The following is a 25,349-nucleotide window of genomic DNA, read 5'->3' on the forward strand; positions in this document are numbered from 1 at the left end:
CACATGTCTTTAATCCCAGCACTCAGGAGGCAGAGGCCAGCCTGGTCTACAGAACGAGTTCCAGGACAGGCTCCAAAGCTACACAGAAAAACCCTGACTCGAAAAACAAACAAAGAACAACAAAAAAGAGTGGGCACTGCTCTTCCAGAGGAGCTCAGTTCAGTTCCCAGTGCCAGTTCCCAACTTCCCATTACTCCAGTCACAAATGATTTGACATCCGCTTCTGCACTTTGAGGGCCCCTGCACTAATGTAAGCATGAACCTCTGTGCCCCCATACAGATGTACAAATAATTAAAACTAGAAAAACCGCTGATTTGATTTTGAGATAACTATCCACAGTACATGAAAACTCCAGTCAAAAAATTGTTTACAAGGATTTACATCGTGAATGTAATAAATGGAAATCAAAACAGCCATAGATACAATTTAAAACTTAAAAGCAAAAAAATCTTAAAGTCCATAGCAAGCACGACAAATATATGAAGCTATCAGAGCTCGTATCTTACTGGGGATAGCGTAGCACAAACACCATGAAGAGCAGTTTTACATTTCATTGTGATTGTGGGGAGGGGAGGGCGCATGCCCACTGCAGCACACAGGTGGAGGTCAGAGGACAGCGTTCAGGAATCAGCTCTTCCACTGTAGGCTCCAGGGACTGAGCTAAAGTCGTCAGGCTTATACCGTGGATGCTTTTACCAGCTGAGCTGTCTTGTCGGCCCTAGACTGTAATTTTTAATAATGGCTGTGCTTGGGAAATGACAGAAATGTATCCTCAGGCTCTTACAACCATGAGCTTCCTTGCCTGTCTCCTAGCGATGGGTGCCCTGGAGCCTTGTTTCAGGTGGTAATCAGCCAATTGTGACGAGCATTTCTGTACAAATCTTTGCAGGAATGTGTGATTCCATTTTTTCTGCAGCACAATTTGTAGGGTGAGTGTGTAGATGTATGTTTAGTTTTATATGAGACAGCCAGACTTTATCCTGAAGGTTTGACACTCTTTGTACTTCCAAAAAAATATGAGATTTTTATTTTACATCTAATTGTAGATACATTGACATGATTCAAAGCTATAAAGAAACCCTTCATGAATATTATCTTTCTTCTGATTTTCCCCCTACACACACTTGCTCAGGTCCCACTTTTATGCCGGGACAGGGTTCTGTGCAGGCAATAAGTGCTCACCTGTGTGGGGGTCTTTCGTCGTATGGTAGAATAGATGTCCCTGAGGCTCAGGTATTTGAACATTTGATTCCTATTCCTTGGTGACACTATTTGAGCAGGTTATGGAACATTTAAGAGGTTCAGGTTTTCTGGAGGAACTACGTCATTGGGGGCTGGGTTTAAGTGTTTATAGCCTAACTCCGTTTCCAGTTCACACTCTGTTTTGTGTTTGCAGGTGGAGATGTGATCTGTCAGCTTCCTGCTCCAGCCACCCACCACCATACCCTCACCCCTCACGGCCTACATTATAGATGCTAAATTTCTGGAATTGTAAGCCAAAATAAACTCTTCCATAAGTTGCTTATGGTCATGATATTTTAACACAGGAATAAAAAAAAAATAACAACTGCCTTTGGCTTCCTTTCCTGTTACTGTGAGAAAATACCCAGACAAAGCCAGGTGTGGTGGTGCATGCCTTTAAGCGCTTGGGAAGCAGAGGCAGGCAGATAGTCTGTTAGTTTGAGACCAGCCTGGTGTACATAGGGAGTTCCAGGCTAGGCAGGGCTACATAGTAAAACCCTGCCTCAAAACAACAACAAAGTAAACAAACAGATTCTAACAAAAGCAATTTAAGAAAGAAAGGGTCAACATGACCCACAGTTCCTGGTTATATAGCCCATCATGGCAGCGAGAACTCAAAGGAGTTGGCCACATTGTAGCCAGAGTTAAGAATCAAAGATGGAAGAATATAGGCCGACATTCAGCTCACTTTCTCCATTTTATACAGTCCAGGGTTCCTGACACTAGGAAGGATCCCATCCACACGTAAGATGGGCCTTCACACATCAATGAACACAATCAAGATAATCTCCTACAGAGGCATACCGTTTCCCTGGTGACTCTAGATTCCATCAGGTTGACAATTCACTATAGCCATTACAGGCTCATATCTAGATGACTAGAGGGGCAGCTTGTCAGTTGGTTAAGGAATACTTTTGTTTGTTTGTTTTTGTTTTTTTCAAGGCAGTAAGGAATAACTTTTACAGCGTGAGCTTTTTTTTCCTCCCTTGGGATCGGCTTTGTAAAGACATCGCGAGTTACCAGGGGTCAAACGGATGCCGGTTGGAGCCTGTTGGCTAAAGTGTAGATTCTTCTACAGTAGTGTCATGATGCCCTAAGACAGATTAGAACTTGTTAAGGAGAAGTCTTTCAGACCATACTTGGAATGAATAGCAGCCTTGCTCAGATCATATCTTGTCCTGGGGCAGAAACAGCCCCATCCTTAGGCTGTAAAAGTTCAGCACAGCCATTTGTCCCAGATACCAGACTAGCAGCCAGAGCTTCCTGTACTTTCCTGTTGTAAAGGATGCTCTCTGGAATGAGCATGTACTTGTTGCATTTTACAAGTGTGCAATGGCTATTCTTGGTTATCAACTTGACTGCATCTAGAATTAAAATGGAGGGCACACCTGGGATTGGACTTTTGCTTAATTTGAAATAGGAAGATAAGCCTTTAATCCTGAGGTGGGAAGACACACCTAGAATCTGGGCCACGCCTTCTGCTGGAAGCCTGTGTATAAGGACATGGAAGAAGGAAGCTTTTACCCTTGGCCTGCTTGCTCTCACCTGGCTAGCAAGTCCATTCCTTCACTAGCATTAGAGCCTACTTCTTCGGGATTCCAGCGTATACTGAAGACCAGCTAAGATATCCAGCCTGTGGACAGAACAGCTATTGGATTCTTGGACTTTTTGTTCACAACCAGCCCTTGTTGGATTAGCTGAACTGCAGCCTGTAAGTCATTCTAATAAATCTCCGTGTGTATGTGTGTGTGTGTGTGTGTGTGTGTGTGTGTGTGTGTGTGTGTGTGTGTGTTGCTCTAGAGAAGGCTATATAGACAAGCTTTCAGAAGTGGATTTGTTGGGCTAAAAGCTTTGTGTGCATTGATCTTGATACACATCTCAAATGGTCCCCTTTCCAAAACAATTTGAATTTGGTGCCCATTTCCTGTGGCCTCACCAATAGAGGATATTGCCTTTTTTTTTTTTAATGCTTCTCAGTCATTGGTGAAAAATACTACCCTAACATTTGTTTCCTCAAAGTTTTGCTTTGTTGTTGTTGTATTTTTTTCTTGTTGATATAGGATCTTGTTGGTCTAGAACTTAAAACTCATCTTGTAGACCAGAGTGCTTTAAGTTTGAGGCAATCCTCATTATCTGTGCCTCCAAAGTCCTGTGACTCAAAATTTTAACTTGAATTTTTCTTTTAGAGATAAGGTTGACTTTTTCATATTATCAAGACCTATTTGTATGTCCTTTGCTGTGAACTCTACTAATTTCTCTACTGACTAGTGGGACTGCTTCTTAGTGGCTTCTTGAAGGTCTCAAACATTGAAGAGATTAATATAACCCTTTGTGGAATATGCTTCATTGTTAATCATATGCCTTTTGATATTGCCTAGGGTGATTTCTCCAGCCAACATTAATTTTCTTTAAATTTGTTGAGTGTGTGTGTGTGTGTGTGTGTGTGTGTGTGTGTGTTTGCATGTGCATGCACATGTCCATGGGGCCTGTGTGGATGTCAGAGAACAACTTTTGGGAGTCTGTTCTCTTTCATCCTCAGGGCTCTGGAAATCCACAGGTTTGGGTAGCAAGCTGTTTTACCTGTTAATCCGCTCACCTGCCCGCCCCTCCAGCCAATGTTTTTCATAGGCATTGTTTCTGGCTTTTGAGAGAAAAATTCTTTACTCCACATTTAAAAAGGAATTCCCCATGTTCTCTTCTTTTTTTATGTTTCCATGATTAAAAATTGTATGTTTTTTTTTTAATTTGGAATTTATCCAGGAGTTAGACTTACAATTCATACTGTTTCTGATAGTTACATTTTGGTCCTAGTACCATTTATTTAACAATCCTTCTTTATGCCAGCTAGTCATCGTTGCTTGCTGTGGCAAAATTGGTGAGAAAAGCCAGGCATGGTGGCACATGTCCTTAATCCCAGGATTTGAGAGGCAGAGGAGCAGGCAGATCTCTGAGTCTGTGTAGTCTATGTAGAGCCAGCTGTCAGCCTGGCCGCCAAGACATTAACATGGAAATTTAGGCAAACGGTTAAGATCTGTTTTGTGAAGTATGGCAAGATTTTAAATTAAAGAAGATAACACCCAGTGATTTTAAATACTTTATCAAATAGCAACTTCTCCAAATTGTTTGAGTGTACTTCTGGATTTTCTATTACATTTCATTGGTTTTTTTGTTTGTTTTTTTTTTTTTTTGTTTTGTTTTTTGTATCTATACACTGGTGAGCTTATTGGCTGCAGCCTTTAAATATGTTTTCATATCTGGTAGGAAGTTAAATGGCCCCACTCTCATCCCACCCCACCCCACCCCCACCCCCGTTTTTGTGTTTTGGAGACAGGGATTCTATTTCTCTGTGTAATAGTCCTGGCTGTCCTAGAACTTGCTTTGTAGACCAGGCTGGCCTCGTTCTCAGAGATCTGCCTGCCTCTGGCTCGGGAACGCTGGGATTAAAAGGCATTCACCACCATGACCCGCAAATAGCCCCTCTTGACTACTACTCTATTCTCAAACATTTCCTGGCACGCATTCTTTCTGTTGGCTTTTCTGCTGTGTAAAGATTGTGTGGTTTGGGGCTTGCTCTAAGTGCTTGGTATTTCCTAGCTCTTGTGACAAGACACACGCTTAACAGGGTAAAAATCTTGCTGCGGTAGCAGTGGAATGGAGATGGGAGTTCAAAAAGCAAGAGGGGTGGAGGGTGCTGCTTGCTCATGCAGAGAACCCAGGTTCGATTCCCAGCACCCACTTGATTCACAACCTTCTGTAACTCCCTCTTCTGACCTCTGCGGGCAGTAAGCGGACACACAGCTGTGCACATACATACAAAACACTCACAGTCACACATTAAAAAAATGAATACATCTTTTAAGAAGGCGGGTGGGGAGTCCGTGAGATGGCTCAGAGAAGTTCCCAGCACTCACGTTGGGCGGTTCAAAACTCCAGCTGGAGGCGATCACAGCCTTCCTTTTTCTGTCCCAACCCTCCTCCGCCAGCACTCACGCGAGCACACCCACACAGAGCTACACACTGATACGCATCATTCAAAATGAAACTACCATCTTCGGACGGCGCATGGTGGCTGCTGCTTTAATGCCAGTCAGTATTCTAGAGGCAGAGGCAGGCAGATCTGTAAGTTCAAGATCATCCTGGTTCAAAACAAAACAAAAGCTTAAAAAAAAAGAAAAAAAAAAAAGAACAACAACATAAAACATAAAAAGGAATAAACATAAAACCAAAAACATAAAAAGGAACTAGTAAGTAAACATAATGCGAACCGACATACATTTTCTCCCGAAGTTACTACGGGCTCTAACTATTTGCTACGTTCCCATCTGGGTTTTAGCTCCAGCCTTGAGCGGAGGCCCGGAGCCTGGGCGCGCGCGCTCCAGCATCCGGGCACCTCGCGCACACCTCCCGGAGCGCGAGCGCGCGCACGCGCAGCTGCGTCACGTGCCCGGCGCGCCCCCGGCCGGCGCGCGGCGCGCGGCGGGCGGAAGTGAGGTCGTGGGCTGCGGTGTCTGCGCAGCGTCGGCGGTAGCGCGGGCCGCGGCCAGGCGAGCGGGGAGGCAGCGCAAGGCCTAGCGGTCGGCGGCCTCTGAGCGTCGTGTGGGCGCTGCCCGTCGCCGAGCCACACGCCGTGCCGGCTCGGGCCGGCGCGCGCCGGTCCCGGAGGCGCAGGCCACGGTAAGTCCGGGGAGCATGGAGGCGGCGGCTCCGGGCGGGCGCGGGCCGGAAGTGCGGTGCTTTGTGCAGCGCCTGGTCGGGCCGCGCGGGGAGCCGGGGCGCCGCTTTGTCCGCGGCGGGCCGGCGGGGGGGCGGGGCGGCCTGTGCAGGGCCGGGGTGGGAAGGTCGCGGGCGGCTTGGGGGGCCTGCCGCCGCCGACCCAGCGTCCCCTCTCTTGGAGGAAAACGCAGGTTTCGGAGGGTACCTTAAGCAAGGAAAGGACGTTCCGGGGGCACGGTCCAGGTTAATCTGGGGGGGGGGGGAAGAAAAAGGAAAGGAAAGGACATCCTGCTAGCGGGTTCACAGCAGGGTGTTCTCTTCTTGCGGTATCTCTTGTATTGTGTGAGCTGGTGTTTAATCAGCCGCATAAATATCTTGGGTTGTTTTGCATGCAAGGTTTGCTAATGAAAGGTTCACACGTGCGCATACACACATTAAATTTTATTTTTTTAAAGAAAAAGGTTGCATGGTTCCTAGTCCTTAAACTCTCCACTTCGCCTTGTGTAAGATGAGATTGCTTTGTGAAGTATGACAGGATTTTAAATTAAAGGAGATAATGGTTGGTGCATGCAATTAGACAGCCTTTGAAACTTTGGTAGGTTCGGAGGTAAAGGGTGGTTTTGCTTTGACAGCTAAGATTTAAGAAATCTAGGTTATTTTTCCTAATGCCGAAGCTGCCATGGTGGAAATTGTTCAAGATTTTGCTTCTTTAAGTCTTTCATATCTATAAAGCAGGCTTATTTTGGTAGTGTCTGTAGTTCAGTCGTGCAGCATTTTGGAATGTTTTGACATGCAAGAAAACCTTTAAGGGTGTTAAAATTAGTTGTGGCCACAACCAAATGAAAGTTAAGAAGATCTGGTAAACAGGCACTGCAGGCTTTGAGTTGCTTGCCCGTGTGTTCACCTAGGTAACGCACCTAGGTCTCGATTGGGAAGCAGTTGCTAGAATTGCCCTCCTCCACTCTCCTTACCCTAAGAGTGCAAGGGACCCTCTGTATAAGGCAAGTGTCTGGAACCACAGGGAGGAGGAAGCTGCCACGGATTGGTTTGGGCTAGCTCTACACCTGCCTTTTAAACCATTTTAATGTTAGACAGAATGGTAACATGACCAGTGTATTGATGTGATTTTAACCCCTGAGGGAAGAATAGCATAACAGTGCAGAGATAGGTGATTGGAGTTGAGAAAAATAAAACAAGTGCATTTTGAAAATAATTTTTGTAGATCCTGTGGTTTAAGGCAGTTGTCTCCCTAACTTGTCTTCTATCGATAGTTAATTTTTCTGGACCGGTTGAGAACAGTTTCAAAGTATGAGTATTTCAGTGTAGCAGTAGCAGCACCTGCTTCTGTCTGTGTTCTGCATGTTTTTCGAGGTCTGAGTATTCTCTGCAGAAATATGTGAAGCTGTCTTGGGAGGTTGCAAACAGCAGTGAAAGCTGAGTTTGGTGGAGTGGAGCGTTTTCTTGAAAGATGTACTCTATCCTTGCCATCAGACGTCACTAAAATTTTCCACTATTGATTTTTTTCCCCTAATAAGTCTGTAGCTTATTTATTAGTGCCTCTGGATAGAGATGATTAAAGCACCCTGAAATCAGTGTTGTTGCTATGAAACATTAAACTGTCATAACCTTGAAAATTTTGCAATTACCACTTCAGCCAAAAACTATTGTTTAGGTCATGGTATGTTTTAAAACTCAAACTAGGTGCTGGAGAGATGGCTCAGCAGTTAAGAGTGCTTCCTGATCATGCTGAAGTTCTTTTCCCAGTACCTGTTTCAGGCAGCTCACAACCGCCTGTGTGACCCCAGCTCCAAAGCATCTGACACCCTCTTTGACCTCCACAGGCACTCCCACACACGTGGCATTCACTCATAAGGCACAAACATAAATAAAAACAATAAAAATCTATCGTGATTCCTTTAATTGGGAGGAGTCTATTTTGTAATTTTGTTTTTTCCCATCCTGGAGCTGAGGACCTTAGGTACTCTAACCACTGAGCAGTCCCTAACCCCATAAAAACAGATTCTAGAAAACTCAAGAAAGTTTTTCATTTTAAAGATGTGCTTGTAATGATTGCTGAATTTGTAGTTGAGGAGTCCTTGCAGTCTTTTCACAGGTAATTGTGTGGTTGGTATGTTCTGATGCAAGCATGAAACCACCTACTGTTCCCACAATTGAGTAATTTCTAAAGGGAGACCTAAGAGTTCTACCCCTGCATTCAGTTTGAGGTGGCGTATCTGGTCTGCACCAGCTCCAAATAGGGATTGGTAGTTGCTGTGTGACTGACCACTGGCACCAGAAAAACAGGTAGATTGGTGCTCTGGGTCTTTGTGTGTTTGTCTTTTTTTTTTTTTTTTCATTTTAAAAGTAGATACCCCGGGCGGTGGTGGCGCACCCCTTTAATCCCAGCACTCGGGAGGCAGAGGCCGGCGGCGGAGGATCTCTCTGAGTTCAAGGCCAGCCTGGGCTACCAAGTGAGTTCCAGGACAGGCTCCAAAACTACACGGAGAAACCCTGTCTCGGAAAACCAAAATAAATAAATAAATAAATAAATAAGTAAGTAAGTAAGTAAATAAATAAGTAAATAAATAAATGAAAGTGGAGAGATACTATATGCAGTCATATTCCCCACACACGGAAGTAAAGTTTATTAGCATTTTGCAGTTATTTGCCCTTTTTAAAGAAATGCTTTAAATTACAGGTATCATTCATATTGTTATATTCTTTTGTCTTCCTAAAAATTTACATATTGGCATAGAAACACAATACCATTACCATAAATAACAAACTACACTGTTGGGTACCCAGCCAGTGTTCACTTTTGAGCTATCTCATTAAAATATGGAGGTGTTGGTTGTTGTTTTCAGATCTTTCCATGTAAACCAGAATCTAAACACAATCTACCTCTTGTCTTTAGTGTGACTCGAATTTTATCTCCGACCCCCTCCCTCACTGTGTTCGTACTTCTGAAGAACAGACATTTGTCCTTGACAGTACCCTCCTTTGGGTGTGTGTGCTACCGCATAGTCGCATTCCATGTATTCCTCGAAGTCCTTGACGTTCCTGTAGACTGGACATTAGGTATTGGCACTCTCTGACTCTTGGAGCAATGCACCTTGGGTGTAGAGGTAGCACGGACTCTTGTCATGTGAGGGTACATACAGTGTAAGTAGTTGGATGTGATAGGTTTATCATTTCACGTCCGCTAATCAGATGTGCTTTGATAATTCTGAGTTAGACTTTAAATGCCTTGAGTTAAATTTTGTTCTTAGGAGTCTCATGTACTGTCTGTGTTAGCTAGGTATTTGTGAGCTCCCTCTGTGCTGAGCACTGTGAGATGCAGGGAGACTGAGCCACACGAGGTAGTTCCCACTGCTTTGGGGCTCACAATCTTTGAGGGGAATCTCACCACTGAATAAATAATTGAAGGAAGGCTTTTGCATTTGGCCACAGACTGTTACTGCTCTTCTTTCAGCACACTTAAGACATTTTGCCAAGTTGAAAGAGGAGCTGCAATGTTTTCTTTTATCAGTCTTGTACTAGTTTATCTGTCTCCCTTGGTGCTGGGGTAGAGCATGCTAGGCAGGCAGGTGCACTGCCTCTCGGTTGTATCCCCAGTTACAGCCTGCAGTTTTTAATTCCGCAGGACTTCTTAATCACGTTAGGAAGCATGTACCCTTCCTCTCTGGAGTGATCTGACTTTCCCGAAGTGCCTCTTGTCCCTTCTCGGCTCTGACAGTGCTGCCATGCTTCCCATTGCTGCTCCTCCTTTTGGAGGAGCGCCACCAAATTTTACTCTCTGCACTCAATCCTCCAAGTGCCCTTTTCTCTTTCGCCCTTAACATGGTTTGTCCCAAACCGTCATTGATCACAGGTTTTCTTACTCCTTAAAATAGCTCTAATCTACATGGTAAGTAGAATAAAAAAAACCCAGCTACCATAATTGGATAGCAAAGATCTTTCTGTTTGTTTCTGCAGAAAATATTGGATGGTGCTTTTTCTAGACTGTGGACTTAGAAGGGAACTGTAACTAGCCCTTGTTTTCTCAGTAGCCTTTACATGGCACTGTGCTGGTCTCGAAGGGAACTGTAACTAGCCCTTGTTTTCTCAGTAGCCTTTACATGGCACTGTGCTGGTCTGGAAGGGAACTGTAACTAGCCCTTGTTTTCTCAGTAGCCTTTACATGGCACTGTGCTGGTCTCGAACTTAATTAAGAGAGTAAAATGCAGTCACTGCTCCGAGTAGAAAATGAGTTAGAAAGGAGCTTACTTCTTGAGAGGTGACAGTTGAAACAGAAGCCCCATGCCGTTTAGAGGAAGGAGGATTGGTAGTTGCCAGTTTGTGTTTTCCTAAAGTTGACAAAACACACAACTGACTTTGCTGCTGTTGTGCCTTTGGCCCTTGTTTTCTTCATCCATAGGCCTGTACTGTCCAGTACCTGGGAACTCACAATGGGAAGCAGGCTGGCTTTGAAATTGGAATCCTTGTCTGGCCCTCCCATATGTAATTGTAGGCTGCTAGGCCCAGACTTTATTTATGTTTTTTATTTTTACTTTGTGTGTGTGTGTGTGTGTGTGTGTGTGTGTGTGTGTGTGTGTGTGTGTGTTTTGGGACAGCTTTTTGGAGCCTGTCCTGGAACTCAATCTGTAGATCAGGCTAGCCTCGAACTCAGAGAGATCCACTTGCCTCTGCCTCCCAAGTACTGGTATTAAAGGTGTGAACCACCACTGTTAGGCCTATTGTTTTTTTAAAAGAGCAATTTCGGGGGCTGGAGAGAGGTCTTAGTGGTTACTAGCACTTCTTGCCTTGAAGAGGACCAAGTTTGTTTCCCAGCACTTACAGCAGGTCCCTCACAATCACCTATAACTCCAGCTTCAGGGGATCCAACTCCCTCTCTGACCTCCATAAACACCTGCATGCACATGTGTGCTTGTTCACAGCAAACTAAACAGTAGTAGTTCCCCACCCCCTTATACACCTATTTTAAACTAAAGATCACCTTAATTTTTTTTAAAGATGTATTTATTTATTATATATATGGAAGAGGGTGCCAGATCTCATTACAGATGGTTGGGAGTCACCATGTGGGTGCTGGGAATTGAAATCAGGACCTCTGGAAGAGCAGTCGGTGCTCTTAACCTCTGAGCCATCTCTCCAGCCCCATCACCTTAATTCTTAACATCTAGTCAGTCAGTGGCTTACCAGATGAAGAATAGTACAAACTCACACTTGAATCTCATTGGGCACTTCTTGGAGATACTAATGAAAATGTTACTTCTTTTGGAGATGGAGTAGAATCATAGCTGTGCAAATTCTTGAACTTTGCAGGAGAAAAGATTAGTAAATGTCAAAACATTGAGCAGGTTAACAGAGTGTCTAGACAATAATCTTTTAGAAAAAATAGGTTTAAAAGAAGATATTTAGTCATGATGGAGAAGTGAAAAAGGACTACCAAACCCTCCCCCCATGCCGAAGTGATCACTAGTCATGTTTTATGTATTTCCTTCAAGAGTGACTGTTCTTGTGCCATCTGTGAGTGCAGACTTGGCACCACAGTGCATGGTGCAGTATTGTGCCCTGCTTTTTTCACTTAATACTCTTAGAAATGCGTTCGTTTATTGAGACAGGCTCTCACACCAGCCTAGAATGGTGGTGTCCTACTGCCTCAGACTCACGAGTGCTGGGATCACAGATAAGAGCTGTCGTGCTACGCTCACGACAGCCGTTTTTCCTAGTGGGCAATTGAAGCCAGTGCCTTGCTTGCACATTCTAGACCAGGACTGTTATTAAGAAGGACTCAGACCCTTTAAATGTCTTTAAAACAGTTGCATAATTCATGTTCTGGATCTGTTTTTATCTAACTGTGTTACAAGGGCATTGAGGCTAATTGTAGAATTTGCGCATCTTAAGTGGGCTGTAGTCCATATCTTTTTTCTTAGTTCTGATGGATTGAAGAGAGTTATGAAGAAAAGACTACTGGATCCTGACTGAGCACCTGTGGTTATTGAGACATCCAGTGTTTATTTTCTGTTCTCTGTTGGTTGGGAGCTGCAGAAAATACATTGTTTTATAGTGGACTAGAATAACATTTGCTGCCTGCTCTTTGGGACTAATGAAGAAAATTCTGGAAGCAAGAACTTGGCTAAACACCTTTTTTCCTCCCTTTAGTTCTTGAAATCATGAATCCTGTTTATAGTCCTGGGTCTTCTGGGGTTCCCTATGCAAATGCCAAAGGAATTGGATATCCAGGTAAGCAAGTTGAATTTTGTTTTCATTATTGAACTTTGAACACTTTTTGTCCATGTAGCATAAAAATTTACAGGAGGTGTGCCAGTTAACTTTATGTCAGCTAGTGCAAGTTAGAGTCATTTGGGAAGAGGGAACCTCAGTTGCAAAAATGCCCCCACCAGATTGCCTGTGGGGCTTTTTCTTGACCAATGGTTACTGTGGGCAATGCCAGCCCTGGTCCCAGCTGTATAAGAAAGCAAGCTAAGCAAGCCATGGGAAGCAAACCAGTAAGCAGTGCTCTGCCATGGCTTTTGCTTCAGTTCCTGCCCTGACTTCCCTTCATGCTGGACTGTAAGCTCTAAGATGAAATAAGCCCTTTCCTCCTCCAAGTTGCTCTTGGACATGGTGCGTTATCACAGCAATAGGAACCTTAAGACAGTGGACAAACCTAACTTGAGTTGGGGAAGGAAGAAGAAGATACATGAAAGAAAAGTCAAGAGGTGTCTCTCCTTGCCCAGAGCTGGGAGCTCCTGTGGGTGGGGCCAAGACTTTCTTTCTCTACTTCTCGTTCCATCTCGCTTTTCTCACTTTCTCAGTATTCATGAGGTTGAGCCCCCTTGAGTAGGAGCCTCATGGTCTCTGCCATAGAAGAAAGCCCAGTGTGGTTTCCCAGTCCCTGTTCACACCCTTCTTGGGGTTTGTCCTGGTTGAGCTTGTCTTCCATCTCTACACAGGGAGGAGATCCTATGGAGTAACTTAGGAATGTCCCGTATCCTCACTTTGAGTGAGTGAAGCTAGTCAGAGCTGAGCTGAGACCATCAAGTGAAACATTGGGGAACTGGGACTTTGGTCAAAAATTGCAGATGGCTGTCCTGATTGGTGACTATAAACAGGAAGTAGCTATTTGTAATGTTAGAGTTTCATTGTGGGTCCTTCTCCTTTGAGTACTGATAATGGAGCCCAGAGCCTTGTACATGCTACCTCCCTGTTACTGCTGACTGTATCTTTACCCCTTTGTATTTTTGAGACAGGGTTTTGCTCAGTTATGTAGTCTGGCCTTGAATTTGCTGTATAACCGAGGTAGTACTTGACTTTGCAATCTCTGCCTCAGCCTCTGAAGTAGCTGGTGTTGGAGGCTTGTCATCATGCCCAGCTTTCATCTGGGGTTTGAAATACCTTGACTGGGGAAAAAACCATGTTGGGACAAAATTCTAAAAAAAAAAAAAAAGGGGGGGAATAAAACTGAACTTGGAAGAGGGGAGAGAAGTGTTTGGCCAGATTTGAAAGTGAGGCAAACCCAGCTCTCTCGGCCAGGGCATCGTAGATATTGTGTCGGCCCTGGAGCATCTTGTGTGCAAGGAGTTAGAGTCACTGGGCTCTCTTCAGCAGTCTGTTTCTTGAGAGTGGTCCTCCCATCGAGGGCTGGGTAGAAAGTCTGTTTGCTCGTTCCACAAGGAGGCCTTATGTCCTAAGGGCTCTGAGAAGAACGGTCTTTCCTAAGCGCTTGTAGACATGCAGGGGCATTGAGGCTCGAGTTTGTATTATACTTCCTAGTGGGGACATCCACACGTTGACCATGTCAAACATACTCACCCTGCTGCATTATCCCTGGAGTACCTGGCAGCAGCAAATGCAGAATTACTTTGAAGCATTTGTCTTCAGTGAGGTTGTTTGGCTTTCCTACAGAAAGTACTACCTGCTCATATGCAAAATTATTACAAAATATGGATGCTGTTAAGAAAAGCCACCAATCCGAATAACTACTGCTTTGGAACCAGCAGGTAGAAGCCACAGACACAAGTTTAGAATACTTGCATAACAAAGAGCCAGATTTCTAAGTGGAGAACAAGATGAAGAGGGATTAAGGGGAGAGAAACAATTGAAACTAAAAGAAATGGGGTTCGGGTGGTTAGTCCAGTGAGATCTAGAGGAATTTGAACATAGAACACTACTGAGAGTGAACCAAAGTACAATATAAGTCAAAGGCTAGAGGAAATAGACTGACCAGTTATGAACTCTGAGGGGCTGGAGAGATGGTGCAATGGTTAGAGCGTGGACCTGGCCTCGGGTCCCATATCAGGCAGCTCACAATTGCCTTTACTCCAGCTGCAGGAGATCTGATGCCCTCTTCTGGCCCCTTCAGGTACCTACATGTACCTGTACATACATACTCTAATGCACACACAAACACACACTTTTTTTTTTTTAAAGTAAGGTAAGAAAGGAAATAGACTGGTTAAAAGCTTTGAGAATAACACATCAGAAGGACTCAGAGAAATTAGAAGGAGAAGGGGGACAGTTTTCCAGAATTGATGAAAAGCAGTTTGGTGATAAGAAAGACCTACTGTTTTTTTTAAAATATTAACACTAGTTTAAATGGAATAGCTAAAGAGGATCCTGGAGGAACCTGGAGCCAGGGCAATAACCAGACACCCAGGACATTAGTTAACCTGATGGACTTGAATTCTCTGCTCACCAGGCTGCCAGCCTGTGGGTGCTGAGAGGTGCTAACTTTGTTCCTGTTCCTCAGACAGGCACGGGTTGGTACGCCCTGTATGGAGATCCAAGTGTAAATATTTGAGGCTCTGCACAAAGCAGCTCTGACAAACCCTTGGTGTATCTGCTAGCCTTTGGCGGTCACTTACTGACCAGTCCTGGGTCAGAAGAATTTTAGAGTAAACCATTTTAGGTGTTTTTTTTTTTTTTTTCCTTTTTGCTGTAAAAATCACTTTTGAGAGAAAGCTTCTGTAACTCTGAAGCAACCTTAAGTGCCATTTATATAGTGTTTTATCCTTTCCTCACCTTGTATGTTTCTTTGGTTTGGGTCAAGTCTCCTTGATGGATACTGGATCCTAGTAGCCAGGGCATTGGATATGGAGATTATGTGCTCATAGGATCTTGGGCCAGCTTAACTTCAGTACAAAGGCTGATGGGACATGGAGGGAATTCTTCCCCCAAATGCTGTCTGTGTAATGATTATTGGTATTGTTGTCTGCTGTTGTTGGTTCCTCATTTGTTTGTTTGGTTTTAATTGTACTTTATGTGTTCAAGTGTTTGCCTGCATGTATGTATACCATGTGCATGACTGCTGCCTGTAGTAGTCAGAAGTGGAATATGATGTCAGGTTCCCAGAGTTAGGGATGGCTGTAGCCACCATGTGGGTGCTGGGAATTAAACTTGGGTCCTCTGCAAGAGCAGCAAGTGTTCTTAACCACACTGAGCCATCTCCAGACCGTTTCCTCGTTTATAACACCTGGCTTTCTTCGTTTTCATTTATTCCTTGTCACCTTTTTAAAGGAATTTACTGCACTTATTTATTGTGTGTTTTACATACGTGTGCCATGGTGTACCTGGGGAGTCAGAGAACAAATTACGGGAACCAGTTCTCTCCTTCTACCATGTGATCCCAGCGGTCGAATACAGGTTGTTAGGTCTGGCAGCAAACGGACTGTCCTGCTGGCCTTGCCTTGGTTTGTTTGTATCTGTCTGTCTGTCTGTGTCTGTGACTCAAGTGTTCTTGCCATCTTTTGGAGTAATGAAACTTATTAATCCGATCTTCTATTAGCTTGTGAACTTCCTTTTTTTTGGGGGGGGGAAGGGGGAACAGTGTTTGATCATACAATGCAGGCTGGCCTGACACACAGCCCTCTTTTGGACAGTGATTACAGGTGTTGACCATTATGTCCAGCTAAAAAATGTCATCACACTTTTGTACTATGCTAAAAAATTTTGTGTATTTTTTATATGCTATTGTCCACCTTAAGGTACACTGGTTTTTGTTGTTGGTTTGTTTGCTTTGAGACAGTTTCTCTGTGTAGCTCTGGCTGTCCTAGAACTTGCTTTGTAGACAAGGGTGGCCTCAAACTCAGAGAACAGCCTGCCTTTGCTTCCTGAGTGCTGGGACTAAAGACATGCACCAACATATTTCTGAAATATGTCATTTGAAATAAAAAAAAAACAAACAAAAACTTTCTTACAGCTTATCTCTGAATTTGTGTGTGGTATGTGTGGGTGGTGTGGTATGGATAAATGGATGGTATGGGTGTGGGTGTGTGTGGTGGGGGGGATGTGGTGTTGGGTGTGTTGATGTCTTTTGCTGATGTAATTTTGTTTGTTTCTTATAATGTCTGTTAATTATCACAAACTTGGTATATTGAAACAATAGAAATTTATGCCTTCATGTTCCCAGAATCCAGAAGTTTGAGACTAAAGTACTAGCAGAGCTATTTTCCCTCTGGGAACTCTGAGGAGAGTCCACTTCAGCTTGTCCTCTTCTTACTATCACCCCGTTTTTGCCTCTGCTCACATGCTCTCTTCCTCTTCTGTGTGTTAGTAAGAACGTTTATCATTGGATTTATGGCCGTCATATGTATAGTCTTTTTCAATATAAGGTCACAGTCATAAGATTCCAGGGATCTGATGTATCTTGTGGGAGGAATCCCCCCCCTTTTTTTTTACCTTCAACATTGAATGCAGATTTTTACATTGGCAGTTACTTTCCCTCAGACTGTAAAGATATAACTGTATTGCCCCTGGTTTCTATGACAGTAGTTTTTGCTTTGACTGTGCCTCTGTAGCTGTTCTTCTTCCCGCCCCCCAACCGTGTGCTCTGTTGTCTTTAAAATACTGTTGTGTTTTGTTTTACCATGCTGTGATTGGATGTAGTGTTTTTGTTTTGCTCAGTATTTAAAGAGCTTCTTGGGTTTGGATTTTTTTCAATGGTAGCAGTAGCTTTCTGTCCCCTTCTCTTCTGTGATTCCATCCATAGTGTCTGAAAGCTCTGTGTTTGTGTTTCTCTCTTAGCTCAATCTGGAGAACTTCCTACCTGTCTGTTTCCATTTCACTGATCTTGCTAACAGTTCCTGACTCTGCTCCTGAGTCTATGTCTTGAGTCAGAGCATCTTGCTCTCCTGCTGCTTAGTTGGCTTGTTGATGGCTGCGGTCTCGGATTGCCTGTGTTGTCTTTCTTGTTTCCTGTCTTATGGTCCTGTCTCTTGCTTGGGGTTTTCATTAGTTGTTACACACATTGTATTGGAAATTGGGTTGTCCAGTTGCTGTCTTCCTCTCCCAGCTAATTGTGATTGTTCTTCCTGTACTCAGAAGTTGAATGTGTATGTATTTTAGCTTGGGCAAGGTTCAGGCTTCCTTTGGCCCTCACCCTGAAGTGTGGTGCTTCCATCTAGCTGATGTGCTCTGAGAAGCCTCTTCAGGAAGCTGTCTTACATTTTAGTAGGTTTTAGTTTTCTTAGGCCTTTGGGTGAGATAGCTTTGGAGTATGGCATGACTTCAAGAGGACTTCGGCTGGTTTCAGAGTTCTTCAAGGGTCTGATTTTTTTTTATTAATTTATTTATTATGTATACAGTGTTCTGCTTGCGTATATCCCGATGTGTCCAGCTGCTTCAGCCTCCTGCCGTCTTGACTTCCTGCCCATGATGGACTGTAACTCTGAACCAGAAGAAACCCTTTAAACTGCTTTTTTTTTAAAAAATTTATTTATTATGTGTACAGTGTTCTGCCTGCACATATCCCTTCAGACCAGAAGAGGGCGCCAGATCTCATTACAGATGGTTGTGAGCCACCATGTGGTTGCTGGGAATTGAACTCAGGACCTCTGGAAGAACAGCCAGTGCTCTTAACCTCTGAGCCATCTCTCCAGCCTCCAAGGGTCTGATTTTTATCACAGCAGTGTTAAAAGACCACAGAATTCATGCTTATTTCTCCTGCCCATGAGAATTGACAATTTGTGCACTGTAATTTACCTTTATACAGAATGTAGTATACACTGGGAAGGAATAAGGAACACGTGCAGTATTTAGGATCATGATGTTCATGAAGGTCAAGGGAGAAAGCACTTGGGTACAAAGAACCTTAGACTGGGTTGCTTAGTCATGGAAGTCTCGGCCATCATCAGGTACCCAGGGGCAGAAATTGGCGCTTGGGGGAGGCTGCCTTCCCCCATTCAGATTGCAGATGTTTCTGGAGAAGAGATGCTGGTGCACTTGTCAAATAATGAATGTATCTTAGGAACCATTCCCATACCAGTTCACAGAGGCTGGCCTGTTCTTTCTGTTGTTTTTCATATAAATATAATAACCTGTCTTGTGGGATTTTCTTATTCAGCCCACTTCCTTCTGATCAGTGTTGGTTATTTGAAGGGTTATTTGAAGCTATTCCCCAAATGTTGCAAATTAATTAGCCTTATACTTTCGTTAATAACTGTATTGGTGGCAGTGACCAGCAAGGCAGATTCCAAGAGAGTAAACACTTGCACAGCAGGACACTGACCAGCTGACTTATGTAGGGATTTTCACTGTTTTTACTCTTGGAAGGAGTGTTTTCCTCTTACAGCCTTGCTAATAGCAACATGCTGTCCAGAGTCGAGTTTTAAGAAATGCTATCAGTAACCAGGAAGCGGTGGCTCATGCCTTTAGAACCAGCACCCAGGAGGGAGAGCCAGGCAGATCTCTGTGAGTTTGAGGCCAGCCTGATCTACAGCATGAGATCCAGGACAGGCACCAAACCTGTTTTTCGAAAACCTGTCTCGAAAAAAACAAGAAAGAAAAAAAAAAGAAATGCTATCAGTATAGTTGGGGTTCATGAAAGTTGAATTGTTTTCCTTATTGGGGTTTTGCTCTACTCTATATATCTGTGTAGGGCCCTGTGGGTTTGACTGCCAGCACTGTCTTGACACAGTCATGCTCTTCTTTAAGGTGTTATCATAAAGTGACCAGTCTCATAGAAATAGTTAGTGTTTAGGATCACATGCTTCCTACCTGTCCAGCCTCTCTCTGCCAAGGAGGTAGAGCTGATGTTGAAGGTAACAGGCCTTGGTGACAGCTGGAGGCAGACAAAATTGCCGAGCCTTGCTGCTTGGAAGCCTGCAGCCTAGCTGTTGGAAAGAGTAAGAGTCTCATCTACTGTAATTCTGCAGCCAGCTGAGGCAGTGCACAGGTGAGGGCCTTTCAAAGCTGCCACCCTGGGTTTTTTGTACTGCCTGGGAGATGGGCTGTTTTCAGTTTAGGTCAGGGTGATGAGTAGTGTGAGTTCCATATGGCTGAAGGGAGGGAGCAGGGCAGGTAAAGAAGGAGCACTGCTCCTCAGGAGATGGAGAGGGGTCACGGCAGACCAGGTGTGTGACTCTATCCATTAGACTAAGTGCCTGTTGGTGTGTTTTCTGTTTAATTTCAGAGCATGTTAACTCACTATTAGAAAGTTGGGGTGGGCTCTAGTAAGAAGCTCTGGAGCAGAGGGTTTCTTGAAGATTTATGAAGGAGACATGAGGAAATTTTGATTTTTGTGGAAGTTTTTTTTTTTTTTTTAAGATTTATTTATTATGTATACAGTCAGTGTTCTGCATGCATGTATGCCTGCAAGCCAGAAGAGGGCGCCAGATCTCATTACAGATGGTTGTGAGATACCATGGAATTGAACTTAGGACCTCTGGAAGAACAACCAGTGCTCTTAATCTCTGAGCCATCTCTCCAGCCCAAACAATTACATCTCCCACCCCATGCCCACCCCAAAACAGGGTTTTTTTGTGTAACAACCCTAGCTGTTCTAGAACTAGCTCTGTAGAGGCTGGCCTCAAACTCACTAGAGATCTGTCTGCCTCTGCCTCCTGAATGCTGGAATTAAAGGTGTGGACCACCACTGCTCAGCTTTGTGGCAGTAATTGAATATGATCTAGTTGGTAGCACTTCTGGCTTTTCAAAAATAAATCATTAAAAAGTGATTCCTCTTACTGGATCTCTGGTGCCTAAGCATTGTCCCGTGTGATGGTTAAATGGCGCTGGTTGGTGGCGGAAAAGTCACAGGCCACGGCAGAACCCAATGTTAGTTTTTAGAGCTTTATTGGGAGGGAAGGGGAAAGAGGGGAGAGCCAGGCCTGGTGGAGGAGGGAAGGGGGGAGCAGAGCAGAGAGAGAACACAGAAGGGTGGGGGTCTGAGTCCGGCTTTTTAAGGCGGGGATTGCCTGACCATGTGGTGAGTACACTAGTTGCCAATGTCCACTGATGACGTAAGATGATGCGCATGTACAGAATCTTAACATTCTAGACTTTTTGCTTATAATAAAAGAAAGTGAGTGAATAGGCATAGGGGCATTGTTTCTCCTGGAAAAACTGCTTCCAGCTGACTTGGGTGGTGAGGAAGGGGCCTTCTGAGGTAGACAGGCGCTCTGGGATGATGAGCTGTCCTGCTGCCCTGGAGCCGGCCATCCCTCGGCGATCCTAACAGTGTGGGTGAATGAATCCTGCTTGATCTGCCTTGCTTTGGACCTCTAGTGGCTCTCTCAGGGTTGATCCACAGGATATTTGTGAACATCACTGCTCTTGATGTCCAAAATGAGAAAAGCTGATAAAACATTGGTCTACTGCACATTGTCTTACTGACTGGAGAAGGCAAGTGTGAAAGAAAGAATATAGAGGAGACCTGACCAGTTCTGCTGCAGTAGAGGAAAGTCTGACTGGAGAGGCTGAGCCCTGCCAGGGATTGCTGTACCCTGTTGGAGTGGTGACCCCCCCTCCAGCACAGACCTTCAGGGTAGCTTTTGGGAGGTTGGATTGTGAAGCAAGAATATCAAGAAGTGACCTTCATGTGAGGATGGTCTGGCCTTAACAGCTTGTCACCCTGTGGATCCCTGGGGTTGGTATGGCTGATCTGGCTGGCTAAGCAGGTGCACCCTCCTCCCTGACCACCCTGCGTGCTCTTCCCCAAGCTGTGCGCTCAGGTAACTTTCCCTGATAGAGGAGCACTAGTTTTCAGCTAAGACAGGGGTTCTCAGCTTGTGAGTCATGACCCCTTTGTGGGTGGGTGGGTGGTGGGTGTGTCAAATGACCCTTTCACAGGCGTCACCTAAGACCATCGGAAAACAGATATTTACATTACAATTCAGTAGCAAACAGTAGCAAAATTACAGTTATGAAGTAGCAACAAAAATATTTGTATGGTTGGGGGTCACCACGGCATGAGGAACTGTATTATAAGGTTGCAGCATTAGGAAGGTTGAGAACCACTGAGCTAAGGCTTTATGAATGGCTGCGTTGCCCTAGTAGAACTGCCACATATGAGGGACCCCAGCCAAAGGAAGAAGGTACTTGCCTCTGAACACGACAACCTGATTTTGATCCCTGAGGCACACGTGATGGAAAGAGAGAAGGGACTTGTGCAAGTTCATGGCGCACTGGAGCTCATACACATACACACACACAATAGTAAAATGTGATAAAAATTTAAACCAACAGCAGCAACAATGAAAATATCTGAAAAAATCACTTCTAAAAGTATCTGAAGAAAAGGAGCTTTAGTCAAAACCTTCACAGAACCCTTCCCTCCCGGGGTTTCGGCTCTGTGATAGAGTGCTTGCCAAGCATTTGAGGCCTTGAGTTTTGTTCCACATACGCTGTACTCACAAAGATTGTCTCTTTGGAAGGTAGATCAGATCCTGTGTTCTCTGCCCCTAGTTTTCACCGAGCCCTGAGTGTATTCACTCTGGGAGATTCCCGAGGGGGTTATGACACCACCTGCCTTCAGTCCCAGCACTTGGGAGTTCCAGGCAAGAATCACAGCTTCAAGGTCATTCTCAGTGACGTGGTGAGTTTTAGGACAGCCTGGACTGTATGAAACCATGACCACGTCTCACAAAACAAAAAGTAGAAAAAATCCCCAACAACATCAGCAGAACTCTCCATCTTGAGCACCCTTGGAGATACATTTTGGCTACCTCAGCACAATCTTGGTAGGAAAGAGAAGCACAGCTCCTCATAAGGTAGTTAGTAGTTAAGGCTTGGGTATGTTGGGTCCTTTGCCCTGAGGGTGTGAAGGCTTCTTACTGTCCTGCTATTAGGTTAGGCAGAAGTGGGCACAAGGAGTCCTGGACTCTGAGGAGGGCGAGGTGGATGTCTGAGGCTCCCTCTCCTGGTGGACACCACAAGGGCAGGATTCTGTTGAATATCTTACTTGATGTATCTGTGTGATTGTGTTTGTGGCTTTGGGTTAGTCTGACTAAAGACTGTTTATATTATTAAAAGGAACCTTGGGGCTGGAGACAAGGATCAGAGGTTTAAGAGCACTTGCTGCTGCTCTTGGTGAGACCCTGAGTCCTGTTCTTAGCACTCAAGTAGTAGTTTATAACTTTTGTAATGTCTGCTAGCACCAGAGTTCTGACACCGTCTCCTCACCTTTAAGGGCACCTGTACTCACAAACTGCACATACAGACAAACAGGCACATGTGGAGAAATAAAAATTTAAAAATTAAAAAAAGTCATCTTCAGGGGGTATGGTGGTACACGTGCCTGTAAGTACCAATGCTCCATAGGCAGTGGCAGGAGGATCCTGTCTCTAAGAAAGAAAACAGGCCAGGCGGTGGTGGCGCACGCCTTTAATCCCAGCACTCGGGAGACAGAGACAGGTGGATCTCTGTGAGTTCGAGGCCAGCCTGGTCTCCAAAGTGCATTCCAGGAAAGGCGCAAAGCTACACAGAGAAACCCTGTCTCGAAAAACCAAAACCAAAAAAAAAAAAAAAGGAAGAAGAAAGAAAGAAAACAGATGATCTTGCTTTTATATGGATTCTGGTTGTGTTTTCCCATTCTGGGTATCGTTGAGGTTAATTAGAGCTCCTTTAGTAAGAATTGAATATAATGATATTGACAACCTGGGCTCCTAACTGGTCACCTTGAACTGAGGGAGCTGGGGATTAGAACTTGAGAAATGTGAAGACGCCTGAAGCCTAAAATGAATTTGGGAGTTTGAAACAGTGCCTAAGAACAAGAACAAACATCACTAACTTTCAAATACCATACTGTGACTCTGTCTTTGCAATCACTGAGAATGTGTGGCCTTAAAACACTTATCTTCATATCAGCAAAAAAGTGGGCTCTAGGGTAGGTCCAAGCTCACTTTGAACCCTGGTTCTTTTCCACTTTGTGCAGTGAAGCCAGGCGAGGTAGGGCATGATGCTGAGACTTGGGCTGACTTACAAATGATCGGATTCTGGGGTGTTGGGATTTGGAGACTCCATCTTGGATCCTTTCTCCCTTCTCTCCTTCTTCCTCTCCCTTCTTTTCCTTACGCCTAAAATTATGACTTAGCTGTTCTTTTCCTTTCATCTAGACAGGGTCATGCTGCATGTAGCCCTCATTGGCCTGGAGCTCAGCCATCTACATGCCTTTGCCTCCCCAGTGCTAGGATTAAAGATGTGTACCACACCTGGCTTTACTTGCTGTTTTTTGTTTGTTTGGTTGGTTGGTTGGTTTGGTTTTGGTTTTTCAAGACAGGGTTTCTCTGTGTAGCTTTGCTTCTTTTCTGGAACTCATTCTGTGGACCAGGCTGGCCTTGAACTGTAGCTAGAGTTTTCCTGCCTGGCCCACAGTCAGGACAAATCTCTTTCACCTGCCAGTCCCACAGCCACTCAGACCCGACCAAGTAAACACAGAGACTTATATTGCTTACAAACTGTATGGCCGTGGCAGGCTTCTTGCTAACTGTTCTTACAGCTTAAATTAATCCATTTCCATTAATCTATACCTTGCCACATGGCTCGTGGCTTACCGGCATCTTCACATGATGCTTCTTGTCCTGGTGGTGGCTGGCAGTGTCTCTCTGACTCAGCCTTCCACCTCCCAGCTTTATTCTCCTCCTTGTCCCGCCTACACTTCCTGCCTAGCCAATGGCCAATCAGTGTTTTATTTATTGACTAATTAGCAACACATTTGCCATACAGAATATCCCACAGCATTGAACTCACAGAAATCTGTCTGCCTCTACCTCCCAATTGCTGGGATTAAAGGTGTGTGCCACCACCACCTGGTTACTTACTGTTCTTAGATAGTTGTTTTGGCCCTGGATTGAACGTAGGGCCTTGCACATGCTAAGAGTGTACTCCACACTAAGTTGCACATCTGCCCCTCTATTCAGCTATTCTGGACAGTGGACTGCTGACTCAGTTTCTGCCTAGTCTTTTTTTTTTTTCCTTAGTTGTAGAATGTGAGCATTCAATTACAAATCTCACAGACTGGGTTACGTTTGTGACTTATCAAAATTCTGAGGAAAGAAGATAACTAGAGACAATTTTGTTTGAGCACAGTGTGTGGAGTTCTAGAAACAGATAAGGAGGCCTGGTGTTCAGGTGGCTGCACTTCTTCATTGATAATGAATGCTATTGTGATGTGTGTTTCCCTGCAGCTGGTTTTCCTGTGGGCTACGCAGCAGCTCCTGCCTATTCTCCTAACATGTACCCTGGAGCAAATCCTACCTTCCAGACAGGTATGTACTACATGGCAGATATCTTGTGTGTAGCTGGAGGAGGAGGTATGGAACTAAGATTTGTGGTTGGGTGGTTTTCTACGTTCATAAGTGAACCTGTCAGTGAGTTCAATCAAAGCTTAGTCCCCAGTGCACATAAGCTTTGCTTTACTGAGTTTCTCAGATTCTCCCACCACAGTCTCTGGGCTATATGGGTAATTCCTTGTGCTAAATATCTGTTCTTAGGATAGGGCTTAGTGCTAGGAACTGAAGACCATTTTGTCATTGAGGTCTGTCCACAGAGCTGTGGTTATATTTTAAAAAGCAAACTTTGTTTTCTGTATATAGTATATGAGAACATTTTCAGATTTGAGAAATTGCTGGTTAAAATTGAGAAGAGTTTGTTTGACTCTGAGTTGCATAAAGATGATTTAGTGAGATTTTTCTCCTGCACCTTCTGGTGCAAGCTGTCCACTTCTCTTGGACTTCACTTACTCAGGATAGTGTGATTCCTTTGAGGGTGTTGGCTCATGGGAGATCCCTGGCGAGGCTGCTGGGACAGTTCTTTGCTCCGTACAGCTCTAGACTCAAAACTGCTTTGGGTAGAAGAGAAACCAACAGTGCCCTTCCTGTGAATTCCTTACTTGTGACTCAAAAAGTCTGCCGGCTTACCCATCTCTCTGGGCCCAGCCTGACTGCCTTTCTTAGCTCAGACCCAGAGGGAAACTGGGACTTGGTCTTTCTGCTTCAGTGTTTTTTGTCTTAGGTTCATGTCTCTGCTCACTTGAGCCATGTGAGTGTACATGGCAATGTACCCAGCAGAAGCTTAATGGTTGCCCATCTCTGGGAGACAAGAGTCTCTACTTGAACGTCCTAGCTCTTTCCCATGGTGGCCTCTTTCTCCAGAAAGCTCCTCCCTCTTGTGA

The 25,349-nt window shown here is 44.5% G+C and overlaps 1 protein-coding gene across 6 annotated transcripts in view; it reads left to right on the forward strand.

Annotated features, from left to right (window-relative positions):
* The first annotated feature begins 2,458 nt into the window (after positions 1-2,458).
* The window catches only part of Fam168b (family with sequence similarity 168 member B), a 37,596-nt gene continuing 14,705 nt past the window's right edge, over positions 2,459-25,349 (forward strand). For 2 of the 6 annotated variants that reach the window (XM_059244050.1, XM_059244051.1), the window contains exons 1-3: positions 2,460-2,954; positions 12,122-12,202; positions 24,364-24,444. In XM_059244050.1, the coding sequence (XP_059100033.1) occupies positions 12,133-12,202; positions 24,364-24,444 (151 nt within the window). In that variant the 5' untranslated portion in view covers positions 2,460-2,954; positions 12,122-12,132. Of the gene's footprint in view, positions 2,955-5,788; positions 5,918-12,121; positions 12,203-24,363; positions 24,445-25,349 lie in introns of those variants that run through there. The other 4 variants (XM_059244047.1, XM_059244052.1, XM_059244048.1 and 1 more) reach the window with 4 other exon arrangements.

This window comes from Peromyscus eremicus, chromosome 16_21 (genome assembly GCF_949786415.1).
Source record: "Peromyscus eremicus chromosome 16_21, PerEre_H2_v1, whole genome shotgun sequence".
NCBI lineage: Eukaryota > Metazoa > Chordata > Mammalia > Rodentia > Cricetidae > Peromyscus > Peromyscus eremicus.